Source organism: Phalaenopsis equestris, unplaced genomic scaffold, assembly GCF_001263595.1.
Source record: "Phalaenopsis equestris unplaced genomic scaffold, ASM126359v1 Scaffold000511, whole genome shotgun sequence".
Taxonomy (NCBI): Eukaryota; Viridiplantae; Streptophyta; class Magnoliopsida; order Asparagales; family Orchidaceae; genus Phalaenopsis; species Phalaenopsis equestris.
In genome coordinates, this window is record NW_018164951.1 from 401,892 (window position 1) to 426,378 (window position 24,487).

A 24,487-nucleotide genomic window follows, 5' to 3' on the forward strand; every position below is an offset into this window, starting at 1 on the left:
GATAATGGGTTCGGGAAGAGTTTCCTCTGGATATAAGGGATCTCTTCCATGTTCGCCGCACCTTCCAAGAATCCTCTTCTGTGGCTGATGCGGCTCTCCAACACCCTCTCTCAATAGGTTTTAAACTCCAAAACCTTGATTCATATGAAGGGGCAACTGGCCCATACAAGCATGTCGACCATTATCGAACCATCATGCACATTCACTGTGCTTCTGATATGCTTCGCTGTCAAGTGTTCCAAACGAATCTCAAGAGTAAAGCTCGCACATGGCTCTACTATGTTCCCGGAGGGCACCATCATCATCTTCATTTAGCTTGTCAGGTTATTCGTAAAGCAGTTCATAGCAAATAGAAGGATCATCAAAGATTCATCTCACTTATCGGAAGTTTGCTAGAATGAGGGGGAATCCTTCAAGAAATACTTTCGCAGGTTCTTCGTTGAAGCACGCCAGATTACTGGAGTAGATCCAAAGTTACTGAGAGGAGTATCTCTTGGAGAGCTCCGCCCAGGACCTTTCTATTCTTCACTGATGGGCGAGATGGTGCACTCTTATGTTGATCTCATTCATCGCGTTGAAGATTAAATCTCTACAGACGAGGCAATTATTGCACACAAGAAATAATTTGAGTGATTGGGGGGCAAGTGCATGAATAAAGTTGGAGATACCGATTAAATCTCACAGCGAAGAAAGTTCGAACCACAGGGAAATCATGAGCCACTATCAGAAAAAAGAATACACGCTACTCAACACGTCACATGTCAACATTCTAATGGCCATTAAGAATGAATAGATCGTCAAATAGCTAAGGTTGCTAAGAAATCCATATGGTGGAGATCAATATCAATATTGACATTTCCACCATACAAAAGGACATTCGACATAAAGATGTTTTCAATTAAGGGTAGAAATTGAACGTTTGATATGTCAATGTCACCTGGGTCGCTACTTACAAGAACAATGTGAGGGGAACCAGAAGAGAATTATCGGCATTATCGTATGAGAAGTACTGCTCTAAATTATCTTATTTAAGTAAAAGACTGGCTTATAAACTCCTAATTTTATTTAGTAAAATTTTCATATTGTTTTAAACTGTTATTTCAGTAAAATTTTCTTATTTTCTCATAAATGATTTTTGTGTAGAAATTCCCCTTGAGGGCAAGCGTTGGACAAGGTCCTCATCTATGCCCACAAAAGTCGAGCCCATGAGGCAAGTCTAGATGAGAAGCTATCATGCCCCTAGAAGTCGAGCCCAAGAGGCAAGACTCGAAGGGAAGATACAATACTCCTGAAAGTCAAGCCTAAGAGGCAAGACTTGATGATAAGTTATCATGCCCCTAAAAGTTGAGCCCAATAGACAAAACTCGATGAGAAGATACGGTACTCCTGAAAGTCAAGTCAAAGTGACAAGACTTAATGAGAAGCTACAATGTCTTTAGAAAACGAATCCAAGAGGCAAGACTTGACGAGAAACTACCATGCCTCTGGAAGAAGAGCCCAAGAGGCGAGTCTCAATGGGAAGCTAGTAGTGGACTGAGTCCTCACTAGAAAGACTCCACAAAAGTAAATGTTTGACAGGATTTCCACTCAAGGTCCTCATAAAGCTATAATCCTCGAAAGCACGGGTACATCAAAGAACTCAGAAGACACATGTACATTAAAGACCTCAGAATGCTACAGGCCTCAGAAAGCACAGATAGATAAAAGATCTTAGAAGGCTACAAGTCTCAAAAGGTATCAGTTCATATAAAACTCCTATAAGGCATAAGCCCGAGAGGGCACAACCTTGGAAAGCACAACCTTGGAAGGCAAAAGCCTTAAAAGGTATGCGATTCTTCATTTTATAAAGTGTGTGCGCTAATTTTAATTGCATGATTTCATACGATTGAGAAGCCACGACAATCTCATAAGCAACGTCAAAGACGTACAAATATATGTATATGTGAAATATATCAACACGATTTTCAAGACAAATGAACGGCTTGGGAAGAAGATATGACTGATCAAGCACTCTTAGATGATCATCTAAATTGGATACTGGCGAAGGGAGACCCTTGTTCAGGAGATCAATAGAGTGTGCTAGGAGATCTCTCACAAGGTAGTAATTTGCCATCATGATGATCGGCAAGGAGTTTCCTCTCGAATCAGATGTCGACAGAGCCAAGGCTCAGTAGGTGGTCGATGAACATCTTGTCGATCGAGCCAATCTTCTAAATTTATTATATGCAAATATCTCTGTAAATTATCAAAAAGTCTCTCTGACAAATCAATGATGAGAGGACTAATATGCACTTTTGTAATGTTGGGGCTTATGCCTATAAATAGAGAGTCCATGTCATTAATAAGGGGGACACTCTTTTTTTACAGTTCATTATTGTACTATCTCTTTTTCTGTCTCTCTCTCTCTCTCTTATATAACTCTCTAAACCTTGGGCGTGATTTCTGACATTTTTGGATTCAAAATGATAAAACTTGAAAAATCAAGGGACTATTTTAGATCAAATTTGAGCAATCAATGAGTTTGAATTATTCCTCTTTTATTTTTATATAAAAAGAAGCTTCTTATGACATTCTACTTTGAAAATAAAAACATTCTATTACATCCACATAAACCATTATGTGCTTCTCATTTCCAAAAACAAACTTATTATTACTCTCAAGCACACATTAAATGTAAGAAAATAATAAACTCCTAATATGAGGAAAATAATACATTCATCGTCCGAACATGGTGTAATTCACCCCGTCAACCACACATCCGATTTACCAAGTGGAATATTTTCTCCCTAACACGAAATCTAAAACATTAATAATAGAGAAAGACCTTAATTTCAGCCTTCCTGCTTCCAAAGACTAAACCAAACAGCAGCTCCTTATTTGACTTAAACTAAAGAGAGCAAGGCATCCCTATAAACACCATGGGTGGATTTCTTTAAAGCATCTTCAAGTTTAATTCCATATCTCTTCAGATACTCCTCTTTAATTTCATCCATGTCTCCATCAGATCTCGACAAAATCACACGACTCAGAGCTTCTTTTGTGTCATTATCTGCTCCAACTTTTAAAGTCTTCTCTATCAACTGAAAAACCAAAAGTATATAATGGTGAAAATCACTTGCAAGAACACCAAAATTTACTTGGAAATTTATGGATGAGAAAAATTACAGGCAAAGTTTCAAAAAATGAAGTTAGAAGTGGTGATGGTTTAGGGTTATGTATTGAGCCCCATCCACTACAATCATAGGTCCCCACAAAAAAAAAATCATAAATTAGATTGCACTGTGAAATTTTTGAGCCAATTCTGAATATTCTCCTACTTTCTTTATCAACTTAACTTCTAGTCATTCCTTCATTCCACTTCTTTTTTGGGCAACTAAAGATGCGATTAGTTCGAAGTTTTGTTTATCAATCATGGTGCATGAGCAATCAAGACAAGAGGACAGGTTGCATCTTACGAGTAAACACAAGAGCTGCAAACAAATCCATCCAAGACTTGATCTACGCTAAGGATAGTGTCGGCGACACACCTCCCTCCCATGCTATTTCAATCTAATTAATTTTATTTTTATTTGCTTAATCGTGTCAAATTCATTTATTAATTTTATATTGCCAAATTGTTTTATGGTTCTAACAAGACCAAAAAAAATCGGATAAAAAATTCTAACAAGACTGAATTTTAGAATTTTTTAGGCTGACCAAATATGATGTATTATTTCAAGAATTTTTTATTGCTCACCTTGCTGAAATATGCTGGAGCTGAGTTGATGCTCTCAACTGCATCTATTATGAAAGGCACATCTCCAAGATCCTACTCATTGCATGAAAAACTTATAATTAAATTCCAGTTCAAATAACAAAAATGCAAAACTAATGAAAATAAGGGCATTTACATGCATACCTACCACCCAGTGCTTATGTATTTACATATCTAACACCTGAGCTTTGCTTTTTACATGTGTAACACCACAAATTTCCACATCACATCAATAATACAACTATTTTAATTTTTAAAAAGTGACATGCAACTTTTCATGCATGATAAGGTGGCATATACAAAACAACTGAAGTTTAGGTGTTAGATATGTAAATACATTCAAATTGAATGGTATATATGTAAATCTTCCATAAAAATACTGACTTCACAAACAGAGGTAAAATGCAAGCAAAGTAGAGAAATATTAATTACATAATATACAAAATATTTAGCTTGAAGTAAGGAAGAAGCAATAAACCTCTTCTATGGACTTCCCAAACAGTTCCTTGTAGAACTTGAAGGTCAGTTTTAGGTGTGGCTTGCTCCTAGTAGTCAGGATCCTCACAATCTCCTCATTTTCTACGAGGCTTTCTGATGCTCCTTTCTGAACAGCGTTATGCAGAGCCTTAGCCTCTGATTTTGCTGTTCCTTCGTTCACATGAGGGCCTTCATATCTGTAGGAGCTCACAAGCCTGACCAGAAACTATATCCATGCATGAAATCATAGACAAAGCTTGGTTAGAATTTGATGAATTCATCTTCTCATAAGTTTTTGGTAATATTTTGCAAGAGAGTAAATCTGCATGGGACCATTTTAGTCTCAGAGTTTATAAAATTGTCAAATTAGTATTAGACACTTTTAATAGGGATTAAGGTAGCCCTCTTTGTGAACTATTTCAATCCATAATAAAAGAGTTTGGAGAATTAATTGATATTTTTATAGACTTTGGGTTAAAATGAGTTATTGCAAAGAGTCAAGAGATCATTTTGACACATTTCTCTTTTGCAAATTAAATGAAGCCATTGAACCCAAGAGGAGCCAAAAAAATTGTGGCGAATCTAACACAGGCGAATTGGGGGCACGTGCCTCTACTAGCTCGGGTCTAACCCGCTTGGTCGCCTGATGAAGGAGCCCCGGCTCAACGATTTTCTCCTATTAATTCCTTAAGTAAGAATCATGTGATTTATTTGAATTGATATATAGATAGTTTGAGCTAAAAGAGAGTGTTCGTTTACATTTTACCTTTATACCAGCCAAATCTTTCATACCACATCAAAAATACAACTATTTTAACTTGAAAAAAACGTGAAACACATCTTTTCATATATAGATAAGGTGAGATAAATATATGTAAAATTTGAAGTTTTTGTGTTAGAATTCCAAATAACTAATAAATGAGTGGTATGTGTATGAATCTTCCAAAAAGAAAAATTACGTACATTGGCATGGCTTCCAGAGATACAATAGGCAACTTCTTCTTCAAGCGAGTGATGAAAGAGGACATGATACGCCTTCCTCGCCCCTAAAAGCTCAGCTGCCGATCGAGTGCATGAGATTTCCACAAGAATTGCAGGGGAAAGCTCTTTGTGTATTACTTGGTGAGCCCAACGAGCATCCCTCTCCGATGGATGCATTGCCCATTGAAAAGTCAGGTTCTGTAAGGAGCTCTCCGCATAAGTACTTAAATTTTTCTTTGGAGCAGTTACATATCTAACACCCAAAATATGCTTTTTACATTACGCCACCCAAATCTTTCTATCACATAAAAAATATCACCATTTTAACTTATAAAAGGTGAAATATTTTTATATGCAAAAGTTGAACTTTAGGTGTTAGATATTTAAATGCATAAGAATTCAGTAGTATGTATGCCTCTTAGGGATCAAATGGTTGCTTGGAGTGAAGAGATTGCAGATTAAAAATAATAAAATTTGTTAGGTTTATCATTTAGTAGGAAATAATAAGAAATCAAGCTTCATTACAATCTCTACAAAACCCCTTAAAAGTCTGTTCATTTGTTTTCTGTTTCTTTTTTCTATTTTTTTGTGTTTTTATATTATATTCAAAATCTCACCTTGCAAATCCATATAAACAATTTGAGTAAACCCACCATTAAAACAATTGGAAACTCCAATCAAGTAAAGGAAAACAAAATTTATACCTTAAACCTCGCAAATTCCAACTCTAGCAAATGACAGTAATCAAGGTCAACTCGCACAAAGCTTCCGGTCTCATCCTTAAACAGACCACCGAAGCTTTTTCTGAACTGAGCCATCTCCCCATTGCCGACACCACAGACTTCTCTTCCACTCCGAGGCCTTCCAATCCTAATCAAAATCACTTTTTTATCAGATATCAGAACGGAAATAGATCCAATTCTTCTACGATTGGAATCCATTAAGAGGAGGGAGATAAGAAGCAAACCTGACAGGACCTTGCTGAGCTCCTTGCATTCCTCCGCGAAGACAGAATGAGCCATGGTTGATGTCTCTGCTCTTTATTGCTCCTTTAGCTCCAGAAATGGAGTACTGAGAAGAAGGGGAGGTGAAGATGGAGAAGTTGAGTTTCAAGCTCATCAATGGGGGCTTTTTAATAGGAGAAAGTTGGAGGGCTTTCAGATTTCAGGCATTTTGCGGTCAAATTTTAAATTTTTTGTTCTTATTTGATAATTTTAATGGCTTTATCGCCTTTGTTTGATTCCTATAACGTTAAAATTGGCTGATTGTTTAGGTACATTAAACGTGTTTGAAACCACGGCCACTATTGCATGGGAGCCCAGCTTTAAGTTTTGAACGCACATTTAAATTCCTTTTTTTTTTCATTTTATATTCAATCAATATGTTACAAATTAAACTACTTAGGGTCCGATTGGTGTAGTTTATTTGATGCGGTGACATTTTGAAAATGCACCCGATCTGTTCGAATAAATTGTGTTTTGACAACTTATGTATTTTCAAAACGCTGAAAATAGTGTTTTCACACCGCACCTATCTAGGTGAGCTGAAGCTTTCTGGTTGCGGTCAAAAGCTGCAACTACCCCCAAACAGACCCTTAAAGATGCAATTTACACTATATTTTTTTTCTAAATAATACAAAACCTAACTTCTAAGTAGGTAAGATTTATATTATTTAAATTATAGATTGCTGTCGTGCCAATCTTTATAAAAAAAAAAAAGAAAATAGGGTTATGTGCATACAGCCCATCCAAAACTTAGATATTTACACATGAACCATGATTTTTTTTTTAAACGCCAAACGGATGTATTAACGTTAAAATGAAAAATATGCATTGGAGTTTTACTTTGATATTTGACTGAGAATTTGAAAAATGGATGAAATAGAGTGGTTGATTTGTAAATAAGAAGTTTCGGGTGGTCCGTATGTAATTGCCCCAAAAAAAAAATAATATTGTCAAATAATATTTTTATAAATCAGATCTTAACCTAATGATTTTTAGCTTATTTTCTAATCATGAAGCAATGAATTTTATTCCGGCTCTTCATAGACCTACTCCCAAATGGCTTTGTCCCCTTCAACTACCATTCATAAAACCTTTAATGGATCTATGAGATGAAGCTATATAATTTTAACAAAAAAATATTTTTTAAGTTAATAATAAAAAAAATTAAGAAATTGTTATAAATGTTTTCCTAATCAAATGAAACCAAACAAGCTTACAATGTTAAACAAATAACAAATCCTAGCGCTTAAGAAGCATTTACAACTAATTTTCTACTAAAAAACAATCTTATGACAAACTTATTTCTTCTTAAGTAATAATAAGTAATATATTATTATTAAATATTTTTATTATTAATCATTCTTTTTAATATGCATTCTTACTTAACTGTATCTAGGGGTGTAAACGAACCGAACACGAACGAACAAAGCTTGTGTTCGTGTTCGGTTCGTTTAAAATTTAGTTTGTTTGAAATAAGCTCGTGTTCGTTTCTTAACGAACGAGTCGAACACGAAACGAACGCGAGCTGTTCGCGAACGACGAGCCAGTTTGACATCCCTAATATTAATATATAAAAATAATATTATATATTAATTATATAACTTATATTATATAAATATACAATATCTATATTAGTATATTACTACTATAGTATATTAATATATTATTATTATTATTTTATATATAATTATTTTATATTTCAAACAATAATGATTCGAACACGAACGAACGCATCACTGTTCGTGTTTGGTTCGTTTCACTAACCGAACGAAAAAAATTTGTTCGCGTTTGTCTCGTTTACTTATCGAACGAATCGAACACGAACTCATTGACGAACCGAACACGAACTGTTCGCGAACAACGAGCTTTTTTGACAGCCCTAACTGTATCATAAATGTCCTCCCAAAATAAAATAAAATAAATAAATAAATAACTAGCGACAAATACTCTATGATTAATTGTAACTAAATTTATAAATCACTTAATCATTATTATTATATATTAGAAGTTGGTCCTAAAAAGTATATATTTTCTTATCAAAATCATAAACAATTAATTCTTTTATTTGTTACATTCTTGGCACTAACCACCATGGACAACTAATTATATTCCTCGTGTTTTCTTTAGTATTAATCATATCACTCTTTCTAAGAATATCTTAATCTTATCCTTAACAAGATAATATATTAATTAAGGTATGTGAATCTTTGTTAAGTGGTTGAAGAAAAAAAAATTATCCATTGTTGATCATTTTCATTTTGCTAGATCCTTTACTTTCTATCATATATAACATTAGTTCTTGTCTTTATCCTTGTCAAAATACATGTTAAGAAAGCTATCTTTTTTTATATGTAAATTATTATATAGTATGGGAGCTATTGAGAGGCATCACATTATAATGTGGTATTACACAACCTTATTTAGAATAAAAGAGGCTTTGAGCTTAATCTTCTCAACATTATATGCAGCATGAAATATATTTAAGAGATTCTATGTTAACCCATTTAGCTACTAATAAGAACTTGATGCCCTTAGCAAATCTATTCAGAACTATTTCCTTGCTTTGGTAAGGAATAAGATTTTTGCAGAGAGCTTTAACCTTTGCCTGTCATGTGCATCATTGGATCTCTTTCACTATTGTCAATACTAACTCTTTCTCACCTTTTAATCACACATAGTTAAAAGATTTCTTTTGTAAGTTAGCATGCATTTTATCTTTAATCTCCTTGTGTATGCTTAAAGTGTTGATATCAACAAACTTGATCTTTCCTTAGTATCCCGATTTTAGTCAATTTTGGTAAATTTATTAATGTTAGAGCTATATGAATTTTTCTAATATAGACAAGCTACTTCACAATCAAAAAGATAGCCTCTCGATGAAGAAACCTAAATAAATCATTTTATGTGATGTTCTTAAATCCTAGCTGTTCAAACTTGTGTGAAATAGAGGGTTGCCTCTTATATGCTCCATTTAAACATGTTTACTTCCCTTAATGATTAAATAGATTACTTCCCTTATTTCTTTCTCCTTGAAACTTCTTTATTGTAAAATCTAAAGCTCAACACTTCTCATGAGCAACATATATTAAGGAAGCTTCAAGTTTATTTATGAGCGTGTTAGTTTATAATATTGCACTTAAGAGAAGTAATAAAATTCATAATTCAAAAGCTGATAGCCCTACTAACTTGGTATATTACATGAAATTTCGTAAAAGGTTAAAAATAAGAAAATTGAATGACAAGTGGCCGAAAATGTATTTGCTTGCTTCAAACTTTGATGGATATACTATTTGACATTGTTTGTTTGTCTACTTTCCAAAATATTTTGTTCACTTTTCAATTTTAAAGTATATGAATGGATGAGATGCTAGATGTTGAAACTCTTACTTTTTCCCATATTGATTTTACATTTGTTGGGTCCTCCTTACTTCCATTGACCTCAACTGTAACTAGTTCAATTTCATGCAATTTGGGCTGTTAGCATCAGAGAGAGAGTGAGAGAGGAAAAGCTTTGTTTAGAAAATTTTAGTTTCAAATTGTATAAAATAATATAATTTTATTTTCATTTTATTTTAGCCATAAAAAATATATATATTATTTGTTTTGTATGCATTGCACTCTCAAACATAATAATATCATCATCTAGTAAATACAATGCAAGAAAAACAACAATTAACTAATATCAATAATTCTAGTCATTTCTATAGGTATCTCTATAAAATATATTGTAAAATAAGAAATAATTATATGCTTAGGCTATTTTTATATGCGAGAAGCTTATGTGAAATAAAATAAAAAATAAAAAAGAAAACTTCAAACAACTACTTATATTAACTTTTTTTTTCCTCATTTTCCAACAAAACAATCAAAGCCTTAGTAGAATTGAGATATCTTTTTGGGCATTCAGTAAGGGTTTGTTGGGGCAGTTGCAGCTTATTGAATAATCTGCTGATAAACCGATTTAAAATAATTTGTTGATAAGCTAGGTGCGGTGACTATTACAAATTTTTATTTTTTTTTGGAAAAGCAGTACCGCTACAAAAAAAAACTGTCAGATAGTTGCGGTGTAAAAACACTGTTTTCAGCGTTTTGAAAATGCATAAGCTGTCAAAACACAGTTTACCTAAACAGGTCATGTGCGTTTTCAAAACGTCACCGCACCAAATAAGCTGCCCCAAACGGACCCTAAATGTCATTGATCATAACCGTATACATTCATACTCCCTAGATAATTTATTCTTGAGCGAAACAAAATTAATTAATACTAATTATCCTTAAACCTTTCTTAGTGAGTTTTTTCATGCATGAGAAAATCAAACATGTAGACTTTTCTCAATAATTCTACTCATTTCTATAGGTAACCAATCATTAAAAAAACAAAAAACAAAACAAAATGTGATTAGTGTTTAATAATATCACCCTAAATAAATTCCTAAAAACGTGCAGATGACTTGTAACTATCACAATATATAAGGTCTTTAAATCATATATTGTCTATAATGAACTTAATAATTGGTCATATTATTTGGTTTGTTAATTCTTCCTTTATGGTTTGGTTTGTTCTTGCCTGTCTGACTCGACTTCTGTGGTCATAATACATGTTTAGAATGTGTGATGTAATCTCTTTAATATTTAACTAAATTAATAAGTGAAATAAACAAATAAATAAATGTTTATGGTAAACATGCAAATGAATATGAATTAAGGCCATCTCTTCCACATTTTTTCTCTTCATTTTAGGGATGAAATGAACATGAGAAGCTGAATTCCCAAAACATATTATATAATGACTTCAATAATTTTTTTATATTTTAAAACGGTGGCCGTTTGATGTGTTAAAATGAACATTTACTTACATACCACTTAATTCTTACGTATTTACATATCTAACACCAAAATTTTATTTTTTACATATGCCGCCTCACTTATACATGACAATGCGTATTTCACATTTTAAAAGTTAAAATGACGATATTTTTGAAATGATATGAAGGATTTGAGTGGTATAAATGTAAAAAGTTAAATTGAGATGTTAGATATGTAAATAGAAAAGAATTGAGTGGTACGTGTATGAAATGCTCCAAATTAAAAACGTATTTTATATGACCTCAAAATTTGGTCATACCTGATAGTTATTATTATTATTATTATATGGTTTGGTGCCTGTACAACCCAACTTTAGTAATCATGAAATAAACGTTTAGTACGTATCTTTAATGCCTTAATATATAAAAAAAATGAAAAAAAATATTTATTTGCCCATCTCTTCTGCATATTTCTCTTTCTCTCCATTTACACAATAATTGATAAATTTTAACACATCTTTAAGCGTTTTAATAATATGGGCATTTATATAGATACCATTCGACACAAATCTGAAGTTCAGCATCACACCCCCTCCCTTCCTCCCTCTAAAAATGGTAGTTACAACTGTAATCATCATTTGTAGTGTAACTCTTTAGCTTGGTCAGCCCCGTGGGGTTTTTTTTATGAGGTTTGTAAGTAAAAAATTTTGTTGTCTTCATTGGTTGTTTGTCTTTTATCTGAATGTGTGTTGAATTCTCATGCAATAATAAGACGGTAATTTATTAGTCCACCATCACAAATTTTTCAGCACACATCAATAATGATTTTTTTTTTGGCTTGTTTGAGGCAGCTGCAGCTGTTTGAATCAGTTGTGAAGTTGCAAAAGAAGAATTTGTTGTTCTAAACACTATGGTGATATTACAAAAATTTCTTTTTTTTTGAAAAAGTCAGACTGTAGTGTTATAGCAGCCAACGTAGGTTGCCAGATCTGACAGAAAAATTGAACTTTTAGCTGCATTCTTTTGAGAACGCAGACAAAATACAGTTTCGCCAAACAGAAAAAAACTGATGTGCGGCACTGCACAGCCACCGTATCACGGTCTCAAAAGCACCCTTAATTCTCCAAGTGCAAATCTACATTAAAATTTAATGTCTTAATATTAAATATACAATTAGTGTAGGTTACTTATTTATACTACATATTCTATTAGCAACATAGATCAAGCTGCTTTGTGAACCTGCTAAAACACAACTAGTTGGTTAGCTCACGAGTTCAGCTCATTGAACCGAAACTTGAGACCGAGCATCTCATATATAATAGGAACTTGAATTTAAGTTTTGTGAGACTTGAATCATGACTCATCAGCCAACTCAATTAGATCTCAATTTCTAATTACAAATGTTTCTTTGATGTTTGATTTAAATCAATTGCTAATCTTATTGATGCATCTTATTGGGGTATTTAATAATACCACATAACTTTTATGTATTTACATATCATATCATAAATATCAAAATTTTAATCTTTAAAATATAAAATATTTAATTTCATGAATCGATAAAATTGATATAAATATAAGATTTAAAACTTAAATGTTAGATTAGTAACTAAATAGGAATTATGTGTTGTGCAATTCTTCTCATTTTTTCTATCCTCAAATTAGGTACTTAGCAAAGCAAACTCATGAGCACAAACTCGACTAACTTGACTCGTTAATAAGCTCACGAGTTGAGCTTAATAAGCAAAGAGCGCAAGCTTGAGCTCATTTGCCACAAGCCAACTGCTGGCTCATGAGCTAGCTATTAATAACACTGAGTTTAATTTGAGCTTATCATTCGAACTTGATTCGAGCTATTGCTCAAACTCGAGCTCATTGCTGTATTTAGTTAAATTAGTTGAACTTGAGTAAACTCTTTTACATCCCCGTCCCAAAATACATAATCCTGTAAAAATTAAAATTTGCATATGAAGCCAACCTCAACTGCTCCACCAAGTTATTGCACCAGTCAAATCACAGAACAGGGCAAGCGAGCTGCGAGCTGCGAGCTGCCATGGTAAAATTAAAAGAGATTTCTTTATTAAATCAGGCTGCCATTGTTTTCTTCCACTCTCTCCTTTCCCTCCATTAAATCCATAACGTTTCAGGGAGTTCAGACAAACTAGAGGAATAGGAGGAGAGACGGAGAGATGAGCACGCTCTCAATTCCAGCGATTCTCCCTTCTCCCGAAGAAGACTGCCAGAGACTGAGAAAGGCTTTTCAAGGTAACGCGTATCCAATTGTAATGCCAAGTGACCTCCTTTTCTCTTCCACTCTTAACCAATCACCTTGTTTCTAGGGTTCGGTGCGAACGGAAAGACCATTATCGAGGTTTTGGGACACAGAGACGCCCGCAATCGCGCGGAGATTACCCGTTGCTATTTTAAGCTGTATAACGAATCCCTAATCGAACGCCTTCAATCGGAGCTCTCCGGCGATTTCCAGGTTTGAGATTGCAAGCTTTCTGTGTATTGCTTTGGTACAAAACCGTTTTGAAAATTTTAACCTCGCCATTTTTAATTATTCTTCATGTTCTTTAGGCTGTTTTGAGACTATTATAGTTATAGAGTTCGATTGGTTTAGGTTTGGTGTCTTTCTTGTAAAGAGATGACCTTTTTTATTGATAACTTTGCTGAAATGCTAATTTTGGGAATAAGAAACTGAATTTAGCGTTTATAATCATTATTATATTCATAATCATATATCAGTTTTTCTTTTCTTTTTTCCTTTGTTTTGTACAGATTTAAATTATGGAGCTTGTTCAAATGATGGTCACAGTGGGAAATTACATAACTGATGAAATATTTGGCATTTTTTTCTGAAATTTAATTGATAAAAATTCTGATTTTAAATCTAGTGACTCTAGTAGACTAACTTCCACAACTACTGAGACATAGATCACATCCCTACCTACTCACTTTTAGGGTCATTAACGATCCAAAATTTTGGCTTATAGCTCTGCTTGTTTTTTTTTATCCATTCCCTATCCGAGCCAAAATTTGAATCAATTTTCGAGCAAATAATGGATCTTAAATTTAAATTCACAGCCTTACTCACTTTCTTTTATGTTTGCTTAGAATCTTCAAATACTTTCTCAATGCATTAGGAGCACCTATTTTTTTCTTAGACTTGAACTTGTATGCTTTGTAAATTGCAAACCTCTTCTCTAAGTAGTCCTAATGACACTAGCTTGATCTCTTAAAGTAAGTAATATCTACATTAATAGGTCGAGCCCTATTCAAAATAACATGAGCAACATCCACACATGACAGATCTAGTATGAGTAGCTAATTAAATCAATATTAAACATCTCTGAGACAGAAATAATAGTTTTATCCGCCAATTTCTAATTTTGATCGGGATTCAAGTTTAAAATTCATGCAGTTATGATAGACTTAGAAACAATCAATTATAAGTTCACAAATTTTTTCATCATGTTTGAGATATGTTTGAAAAAATATAGTTCTCTTAGAATTACATTTGACTTTAATTGTAGCTATGAGACATCACATGGTGAACCGATATCAACTAAAATTTTCTTATAATCAATAATTTCCTCTTCAAACTCATGAAAATTATTAATTTCATTATTTTTATCTATATTTCTATGCAAGTTTCTACTAAATGAATAGCTTGGTATCCCCTAAAATATTCCTTAACACAAATCTTAGTCTTAGATACAAATGTAGTTATTTCTCTCTTTTTTTTGGGAAGTGTGGGTACTTGAGCCTAGAACCTTGGCATTTTTCAATTTGTTTCTAGCCAATTTGTTGCTTGTTGAGTGCTATTCATTTTTCCTTATTTTCCTAATTAAATTTATGGTAATTACCTTAGTAGATGCAAATTGAACTTGATTGTTCTGTTCAAATGATGGATTGCTTGAATATGTAGTAATTTCTTAAAGAAAATAAATTTGAATATTTATGCAAAGCCCATTGAAGTTTGAAAATTATGCATGAGTGATTTGATGTGGTGAGGTGCACTGCTCTCTTGGTATTAGGCCTCAAACTACATGAGTGATGTAATGTGTTGAAAATTTTTTATAGAGGCTCGCACTTATGAGAAACCTCGAATCAGATAAAAAAATTATAACAAAATATGGCCCAAATTTGTGTCAATCAGGAAGGACGAAAATCAGACAGCTAAATTAGGAGTTTTCTTATTTAAATTATTTTCAATGTCTTTATTATGAATTATTTTCCTTTTAGCTGAATATTTAGATTAGGAATATATATTATTAAGTTACCTAAAATATATTATGCACTTTATTTTGTACCTAAAATAGATTGTGAGATTATTATTTAATGGAATGAAAGCAAAGAGAAAAGATATTGAGTCTATTCAGTATTCATCCTATTTTTTTCAAAATTTTGACATGATATCAGAGCAAAAATTTTGCTCTAACCACCGATAGTTATTGGAGGACCATCAAGTCTCCCTTCCCGCCGGCCTTCTTGAGGGAAGGGAGAAACTATTTCTTTGCCTTGATTCTCACTTGTTTGCTTTGTCTCAAACCATCGTCTTCTTCATATGTGCCGCTCAATTGCTTCGGCGGCTTCGTCTGGACTATTCGCCTACTCGTTTGGCTTGCTCGACCTCAACTGTTTGGTCTCCTGGATTGTTGTGCCTGTTTCCATTGCTTCGCTTGATCGTCTGCCTCGACTGTTCAGTCGATTAATTTCTTCGTCAGACCTGTCTACCGTGCTCTGCTCCCTCTACTCTGGCTGCTTCATCTTCGACTAGTCCATCTGCCTTCTACCGCTCTGTGAAAGAAAAACAGCCTCAGTTCGTCGAAGCTAGGAAACAATGTTGGGTCGAGGCGAGTGAGGTAAGGGCTTGGGAACCAAATGCCACCGCAAGGTTCTCCGAGACAATATCCAGGGCATCACCAAGCCAACGATCCATCGACTCGCTCGCCGCCGTGGCGTAAAGCGCATCAGTGGTTTGATCTACGAGGGGATGCGAGGCATGCTCAAGATCTTCCTTGAGAACGTCATCTGCGACGCTATGACCTACACTGAGCACGCTCGCCGAAAGACTGTCACAGCCATGGATGTTGTTTATGCCCTCAAACATTAGGGTCACACCCGTTATGGCTTCGGTGGTTAGCTTCAGTTGTTTCTGGAATCATGTGTTTCTTAGGAATTAGGGCTCTTTATGAAATGTTTGTTGCTCTTCTCTTGAAGAACAAGGTGGAAAAGAAGAATTTTGTCTTGAAGAAGATCAGACTTGCTCGACAGGCAGATAGATGTCGTAGGTTTGCTCACTAAGAGATGAAACTTCTTCTAAAGTGCTAAATCCATTCATTGTAGAATTTAAAGATACTTGGGTTGAGAAGGGTTGTTATGTTTGTATTATTATTCGTCTGATTCGGATCTTCTTCGCTATGCATCGTTTCTGTGGCTTCTTCGATTGCTTCTTACGCTTCGCTTCGTCCGCTTAAGCTTCGGCTTCGGCACTCCTTAGATCGATGGCTTCAGCTTCTACACTCCTTCTTAGATCGATGGCTTCAGCTTAGGCAAACCATAGATCTTAGTTTTCAGTATTCATGGCTTCGACCCTCTCGGGTTTGGACACTCTCAGGCTTCGACACTCTCAGGCTTCGACACTCTCGGGCTTCGACACTTTCGGCTTCGACACTTTCGGCTTCGACACTCACTGCTTGAGGATTTTTTGTCCCGACAATGTTATCTGTTTCTTGTTAGCAAATTGATACTTCTTGATCAATCAACATCAATTTGAGGGGGATGTTAATCAGGAAGAACGGAAATCAACAGCTAAATCAGGAGTTTTTTATAATTAGGAGCTTCCTTATTTAATTTATTTTCAATATCTTTATTATGATTTATTTCTCGTTTAGCTGAATATTTAGATTATGAATATATATTATTAAGTTACCTAGAATAGATTATGTACTTTATTTTTTACCTAAAATAGATTGTAAGATTATTATTTAATGAAATGAAAGTAAAGGGAAAAGACATCAAGCCTATTCAGTATTCAGACTATTTTTCTCATAACTTTGATACTTTTTGGGTAGTGTCTTATCTAAAAATCTGACATTCTGAACTTCAAATAAAACTTTCAGCTAAAGTCCAGAGTACGAATTTTTTGAGCCCACACCTAATAGCAAATTTTTCAGAATAAACTTAACTTACTATCATAAGTAGACCCTTCAACTTTACTTTTTATTATTATGTCATCATTTATGTCTAAATTTTGACATTTAAGATTTCCATAACCATCCTTATTAAAACTTAAACTGTCTTTTAAGATGATTTCCATATCCCCTTCTAAAATTAATATCCAAATGAACAAGTTCATCATTGTAATTAGAATCTACTTCAGATTTGTCCTCATGAACTCTATTTATGTGCCAATTTGTGCTTTAACTACAACACACAATTGCTTGTGTTTATTCACTAATTCAACCAACTAATTTTGCAAGGTTGTCTATCCCATCCTTCGCACAATCTACCGAAGTACCTTAATAGCAACACAATTTTTAAGTGACATGCTAGCACAACTGAAAAGCTCTAATACCAATTTTATGCATGTTGATCAAGTGCTATGTATTGTATGACTTACTGTTTGGGAGCTTGAACATTTACATATCACAATTCACCAATTAATTCACCATCTCACTTTAATTATACACAATCTCATCTTTTGTGATTGCCAGGTACATAAACATGTATATACTTTCTAATCAAAAGAGTCTTAGGAGTTAATTAGCAGTTTTTATGCTGTTCTTTCAATCTTTATATTGGTTTCTGTTCTGATATCTTTTTTTTTTTGATCTCTGCAACCACTGATCACTTCACTGCCTATTAATTAATTAGAAGTTCTTTTCTTTAACTTATTCCTGACTTAGAACTACTCCTAATCTACTTTGTGTATAAAAACTATCAAAAGCTCTACCAACCCACGGAAAAATTTTCATACATATCCATGCTCCAACTTTTATAATAGAATTTCCATAAGTAAATGATAAAAAGGATTTTCAGTGCAATACATACTGCTATAAATGGAACTATTTCAAACAATATGTGATGTGTAACCGAAGCACACTTATGCTTTTTCAGAGAGCTGTGATCTTATGGATTGAACATCCATCAATAAGGGACGCGAAGCTGGCACATAAGGCGTTACAGCGGAAGGGAGATCGAGACATATGGGTCGTCTTAGAGATAGCTTGTTCGTCATCATCGGAGCATCTGATTGAAGTGAGACAAACCTACTGCTCCCTCTTTAATTCCTCTCTTGAAGAAGATATTGAATTTCAATTTGCTCGACAAGGGCAGCTAAAGCAGGTATGGTGCTTTAGCAGCTTCAGTACCTTAGAAAGGAAATAATATTTTTTATTTATTGGCTGTTTGGTTCCTGTATTTGTATTATAATGTAAATCAAATGTAGGCCTTTTCAAAATTATAGTGTTTGGGATGATGAGAATGGAATGCAGTGTAAAATCACCTTGCAGTTCAAAATTGGTGTATTCTGAATTCCTTAAATATAGGCAATTTTCAAAGACATTCCAAACCACAGCTCGCAACACCATTGCAGCTAATCAACTCCTTTGCCAGCTGCCCGTCTTCACCTATCGCTGCCCTCTCGCTGTTGCCGCCCTTGGCTACTTGCCGACCCCAGCCGCAGGCACTGGTACCAGCTGCCGTTGCCCCCGCGGGCATTGTTACCAGCTGCCGTTGCCGCTGTCGGCAAGTCTGTCTAACACTAATTTCATGTTTCTTCAAACTAAACATAAATTTGTAGATACTCACATTTACATTTACACCAAACTAAGCAATGTTAAAGTATTTCACATACTCTGCATTTCAATTACACTGTATTTATTTTTCAGCAAACCGAACAGCACTTAATGCGGCAATCTTTAATATTTAATATTTAATGATGTGTTTTGCCACTAAGAAAACTAAATTTTCTGCAGTTTTTGTTGAGTCTTGTGGGCTCCTACAGATATGAAGGGGACGAAGTGGATGAGCAACTGGTGAAATCTGAAGCAAACTCACTCTTTTGTGGTATAAGAGAGCAGCAGCAGCCTTACAATGAGGTTATTCGGGTGCTCAGCTTAAGGAGCAAGGCTCACCTTAGAGCTACATTCCAGTATTATAAGCAAGAATATGGAATATCTATCGGCGAGGTGCGTACTTTGCTGAATTGACTTATATTTTTGCGAACATACCAAACACAAGCTGCAGAGACTGTACTAATTTTCTCTTTCCCTTTCAGTAAAATCTAAGTATGATATGATCCATTAAGTTATTCCATAATAGTTAGGGGCATTTACAACCCAAATATTTCTTATCTCAGAAAAGATGCCAACATTTAACTTTTAGAAATTAAAATACATATTTTCATGCATAAGTAAGGCGGCTTATATGTAAAAATTGAAGTTTAAGTAAATACATAGGAATTGAGTGGTATATATATATCTTTAGGATTTGGTATGTGTCCACTTTGTAATTTTTTTTTAATATAGTAAATATTCTGCCTGTGATTTTTCTCATGTGGAGTTTTTAACGTAAATTTTTCGTGTTATTCTCTTTTGCTTCTTTTTATGTACTCCGCTCCAATTTCGCAACATCACGACTGTATAACCTTGGATGAATAGGACATAGAGTGCAACATTAGTGACGATAACAAACTCACATCGACCATCAGAGCTACTATCCGTTGCCTACAATCGCCCGAAAAGCACTTTGCTGAGGTAATACAAGTTCTAAATTCACTTTTAAGAATTTTAATCAAGATGCAATCACATACATGGCTCTAGAAACATTCTTATTTATAAATTTAACACCCTCCATCCATTTTTCAAATTCTCACTCAAATATCAAAATTCTCAATCAATTTGTTATTTTGTCTCATGGTGATTGAATAGGTCCATTTTGTCATAACCAGGTTGTGAGAAGCTCAATTTTGGGACTGGGAACAGATGAGGAATCTCTCACAAGAGCCATTGTTACCCGAGCTGAGATCGACATGAAGCTGATCAAGGAGGAGTATAAGAACAGATATAACAAAGCTCTTCATGATGATGTTGTTGGAGACACCTCTGGTTATTACAGGGATTTCCAGCTCACACTGATAGGTGGGAATTAGTGTAATTTTAAGTTTATGTTAGCCTTAGCAAAGGACTAAAATCTTTGAAAGTTTATAATTAGTTAGTAGTTTAATCAATGGCCTGCAAAGAATTATACTTGTTTGCGTATTATCTGTTATAATTAGTTCTATTGATGTGTGGTAGTTTTATGAGAGCTGGTATTTGATTTCTTTAAGAAATAGGTGGCATTTACCTACATATCACCCAATTCCTATGTATTTACATTTCTAAAGCTGAAAGAGAAATATTTCAGCTTTATTAAAAAGTTTTTAGAATTAATTTAAATATTTTATAGATTTTAAAAATAAACTTGAATTTTTTTTTTTTTGCATTATATTCATTATAAAAATGATAATAATTCTCAAAAAAGTTTTCTTTTTCAATTGCCTCTATCTGAGCCTTAGTGTCAGAGTTTTGAGAAAAATAGGCTCCATTGCCTTCTCCTTTGCTTTCATTCCATTATATAATAATTTTATAATCTATTTTAGGTATAAAGTGCATAATCTATTTTAGACAACTTAATAATACATATTTCTAACCTAAATATTCAGCTAAAAGGAAAATAAATCAGAATAAAGATATTGAAAATAAAGAAGTTTCTAATTATAGAAAACTCTTAATTTAGCTGTCTGATTTCCGTTCTTCCTGATTGACACTAAGTACTTAACTATTTTAACTTGGCTTTTTCAATATAAGATGATAGCCTGATAATTGGTGTTTCTTTGACATCTAAATGTCTCATGCTCGAAAGCTCACCAACTAGTGACATGTTATCATAAATATAGATGTGAGATGTTTCTAGAAAAAAAAACAAGTTTTATGATAGTTTTTGTGACCGATACTAATTTTTTCTAGTGAAAAAAAATATTCATTTTATTACCATATTTAGTCTAAATAAAGTTTATTATAAATCATTTCAATATGAAAAATTTTAAAAAATTGAATAAAGAAAAACTCTAGCCATATAGAAATGATAGAGAAAGATGAACTTGTAAGAAAAGTATTTACATATTTTATGATTAGAGACATGAATACATGAAAATGTTTGGCTTAATAGTAAGAAGCTAATTTTCTATGTGATTTATTATGCACTATTAAAGAAAAAATTTACTTCCATACCGCACAATTCTTATGTATTTACATGTTTTGATATTCAAAATTTGTTTATTTGTTATAAAAAATTTTTGTAACATGGATATATATAATATAATGTTAAATAGAAACATAGGCGGATCCGTGGCGCAATGGTAGCGCGTCTGACTCCAGATCAGAAGGTTGCGTGTTCGATTCACGTCGGGTTCAAAGCCCACCGCCTGTATTTTTCTTTTAATTGGTAGTTTTATTTTAAATAATATGAATAATTTACATAAATACTCCTCAATTTATGTATTTACGGATCTAACACCTTCAAATATATACCACTGCCTGAAAAAACTGTATCTTAATTAATTAATTTTCTTTAACAAATAGCTTATATACTACAAATATGTGAGCAGGGATCCCAAAGGAATTGGACGGACATTGACCGGGGCGCTCAACCAGGTGTCTAGACGGCCAGTGTATTTGCTGACTTTGACAAAGCTTTATGTGCTGTGGATATTAATAGGTTTTTATTTTTGGGTGTTTCGAGATTACTGAACATAATCCAGAAAATAACTTCGGAATAACTTTCTCTGCATGTACAGCTACGTCAGGAGTCCGTACAGAAAAATTAGGCCTAACACTTATCGGTAAATGACGATCGACTCTATAGTATGGTGGATCGACATAATGTGCCAATTGATATAAACTTTTGTCCTGTTTGACACGAGGATTTGCCAATCATAAAAGTATTCGTGATAAATTTTATATGATATAAATATATATAAATATTACGTGCTAGTCATGTAATTACATAAAAAATGTGATATGAGAAGAGGCAATAACACTTCTTCTGTTTCTTTTTTAAAAATCTATTTTACACATAATTATGTGGTACATATGACACTTATCAACGATTTACTCTCATTAATATAAAAATAACATTTTTTTAACTGTTCATATGTTATAATTATAGTCTCTAGGAGAATACAATTGTAATGCCTCACAAGAAAATATGATAAATTGTCATTTTAGTTAACTTAAATATATCCATTTTCTATTAACATTTAATTATTATTGGGTGCAATATACGACCACAAGAGATTCTTTTTGTTAAGAACAAATAAGAAAAAAAGGGAAAGGTATTCGTCTAGACGTCTGAACGGTCCCATTGATGACATGTATGGCGATGTGTCGGTCGGTGGTTGAAGGTCAAGATGTGCGGACACAATTTTTTATTTATTTTATTATTATTATTATTATTTTGTCCTAAAGTACCATCATGGACTTTGTCAGCTTTGAAGACTTCAAATCTTACTGATTTTTAGTAGATATGGGAGGATCTATTGATCTCTTAGTGGCCCTTAACCATAAATGCTATTTCAGTTTACATATTTAAAAAATATTTCTTTTTTAACTTTATCAATTTTTTTCTTTTTTTTTTAGAGGGTGCAATTGGGCCTTAATGGATATCCACATATATGTCCTGTTAAATGGAAAAAAATACTGATGTGCATTTGGACTTCAATCACAATGCATCATGTGTACGACCTGACCTCGTATTGCATTAAACTATTTAGTTTCTGGTATTCAATGAAACGAAACCTTACATGTGACACATTATGATTGAAATCATGATGCAGTTTTACATCAGAACTTTTGATGTAATATTATTTCTATTATATGAGTTCCTAATTTTATCAATACATATAGAGAAACTATAAATTATTTATTTAGACAAAAGCACTTTTTAAACAAAGGAGATTTGGTTTTCTTAGCTCTATAATTATTGAGTTTTTTCAAAAAAAAAAAAATGATGAAACCAATATCCCAAGGATTATATCCACCATTAAATATCAATATTATAAAAAGAAAAACATAAAAAAAAAATATATTTTTTAGGATCAAATTTTTAGTCTATATAAGCCTAATTTTAAGGATTATTTCAACATAATTTAGACTTTTATATGAAACATTTTGGGCTTGTAGTTGGATTACTTATTTTGACCCTTTATATGTGCTAATGATGTTAATTATATTAATTTGATAGAACACATTTGAATAAAATTGTGTAAAGCTTGTCTTTTTTATTTTATTCAAATTTAATCGGGACTTTAAATATTCCTAAAAAAAATTAAGAAACAAAAATTTAGGGTTATTATTTTAGCAAAAAAAAAAAAAAAGAAGAAGAAGAGACATCATATGTTTAATTTGATAATATATTTTCTATATATGAATATATATAATTTAAAATTTAAAATTCTCAATAAAAAATGGTCCCTCCATTGCTTTAAGAGTGGGCCTAAATAATGATTCTCATTCATTGTAGCCTTGGATTCAAATAAATTTTATTTACAATGAAAAATATTATGGAATATATATATATATATATATATATATTTCATATTAACCTGAAAGATAATATTAATTTTATTTATTTATTTATTTAGGCATGAAATGGTTCCCCCAAAAAGAACTATATTTTTTTAAAATGATCTAAAGCTGACTACGGGTGTGTTTGGGGCAGCTTATCTGCTGCAACAACATTTTGAAAACACAGTCTCATCGTTTGGAAAGTTGTTATATTTTTATGTGATATAAAAAAGTTAGGTGGTATAGATTAAAATGGTAAAATTTAGGTGTTAGATATATAAATACATCGGAATTGGGTGACAATGTAAAAGGCCCAAAAATTAAGAGTGGAAAATCTATCATAAAAGTTTTAAAAAGCAAATGATTTTCCCAAACAATGATATGACAACAAAAAAATAAAAGAAATTGTGAAAAACTAATCCAAAATGCACAAATGAATATAATCCCACTGATTAAAAATGCAGTGATAATCATTAAATAATAATTATTTTTATTTTAATTTTTTTTAATTTATTACTCATTTTAATTGATGTAGTAGCTTCCTTCTCAAGATTGAGCGCTTATTAGGTACGGATACCACATGTAAATTTGCGTGCGATGTTCGATATGAACCACTGAAATACATCTTTTTGTTTTTTTAATTGTTAGAGTGGGGCCCATTCTATATTTTTGATGGTCTAGATCAGACATCGTATGCAAATTTTTCGTGCGGTGTCTGCACCTAATAATTTTTGCTGAAGATGAGGGGAAATGTGCTTATGTTTCAAAAAGGCAGTTTGAAACTACTGTAGAAAAGCCAATGTTAAGAAAATTAAGGCGGCTATTGTAGCTTTTTTTTTTAAAAAAAAGAAT

At 33.0% G+C, this 24,487-nt stretch overlaps 2 protein-coding genes, 1 non-coding gene and 1 pseudogene across 5 annotated transcripts; 3 read left to right on the top strand and 1 right to left on the bottom strand.

Annotated features, from left to right (window-relative positions):
• Nucleotides 1-2,629: 2,629 nt before the first annotated feature.
• Nucleotides 2,630-6,406, bottom strand: LOC110028337 (annexin D4-like). Its single transcript, XM_020730151.1, has 6 exons — nt 6,180-6,406; nt 5,917-6,082; nt 5,195-5,410; nt 4,233-4,457; nt 3,737-3,808; nt 2,630-3,080 (listed from the first exon to the last, which is right to left on the bottom strand). The coding sequence occupies exons 1-6, from the start codon at nt 6,329-6,331 to the stop codon at nt 2,883-2,885; spliced, it is 1,029 nt and encodes a 342-aa protein (XP_020585810.1). The 5' UTR covers nt 6,332-6,406; the 3' UTR covers nt 2,630-2,882.
• Nucleotides 6,407-12,990: 6,584 nt separating this feature from the next.
• On the top strand, nt 12,991-20,331 carry LOC110028338 (annexin D3-like). Of its 3 annotated transcripts, none has more exons than XM_020730153.1 (7): nt 12,991-13,077; nt 13,169-13,286; nt 13,361-13,506; nt 18,147-18,374; nt 19,007-19,219; nt 19,691-19,786; nt 19,981-20,331. In XM_020730153.1, exons 2-7 carry the CDS (start codon nt 13,211-13,213, stop codon nt 20,179-20,181), a joined length of 960 nt encoding a protein of 319 aa, XP_020585812.1. In that variant the 5' UTR covers nt 12,991-13,077; nt 13,169-13,210; the 3' UTR covers nt 20,182-20,331. The 3 variants fall into 3 exon arrangements, with proteins under 3 accessions (XP_020585812.1, XP_020585813.1, XP_020585811.1); XM_020730154.1 differs by having other exon boundaries at nt 13,024-13,077; nt 13,178-13,286; XM_020730152.1 differs by lacking the exon at nt 12,991-13,077 and having other exon boundaries at nt 13,108-13,286.
• LOC110028339 lies at nt 15,868-16,170 on the top strand (annotated as a pseudogene).
• A 1,081-nt stretch (nt 20,332-21,412) lies between the features above and the next one.
• On the top strand, nt 21,413-21,484 carry TRNAW-CCA. The gene has a single exon. It is a non-coding gene; the product is annotated as a tRNA-Trp (tRNA).
• Nucleotides 21,485-24,487: the final 3,003 nt, after the last annotated feature.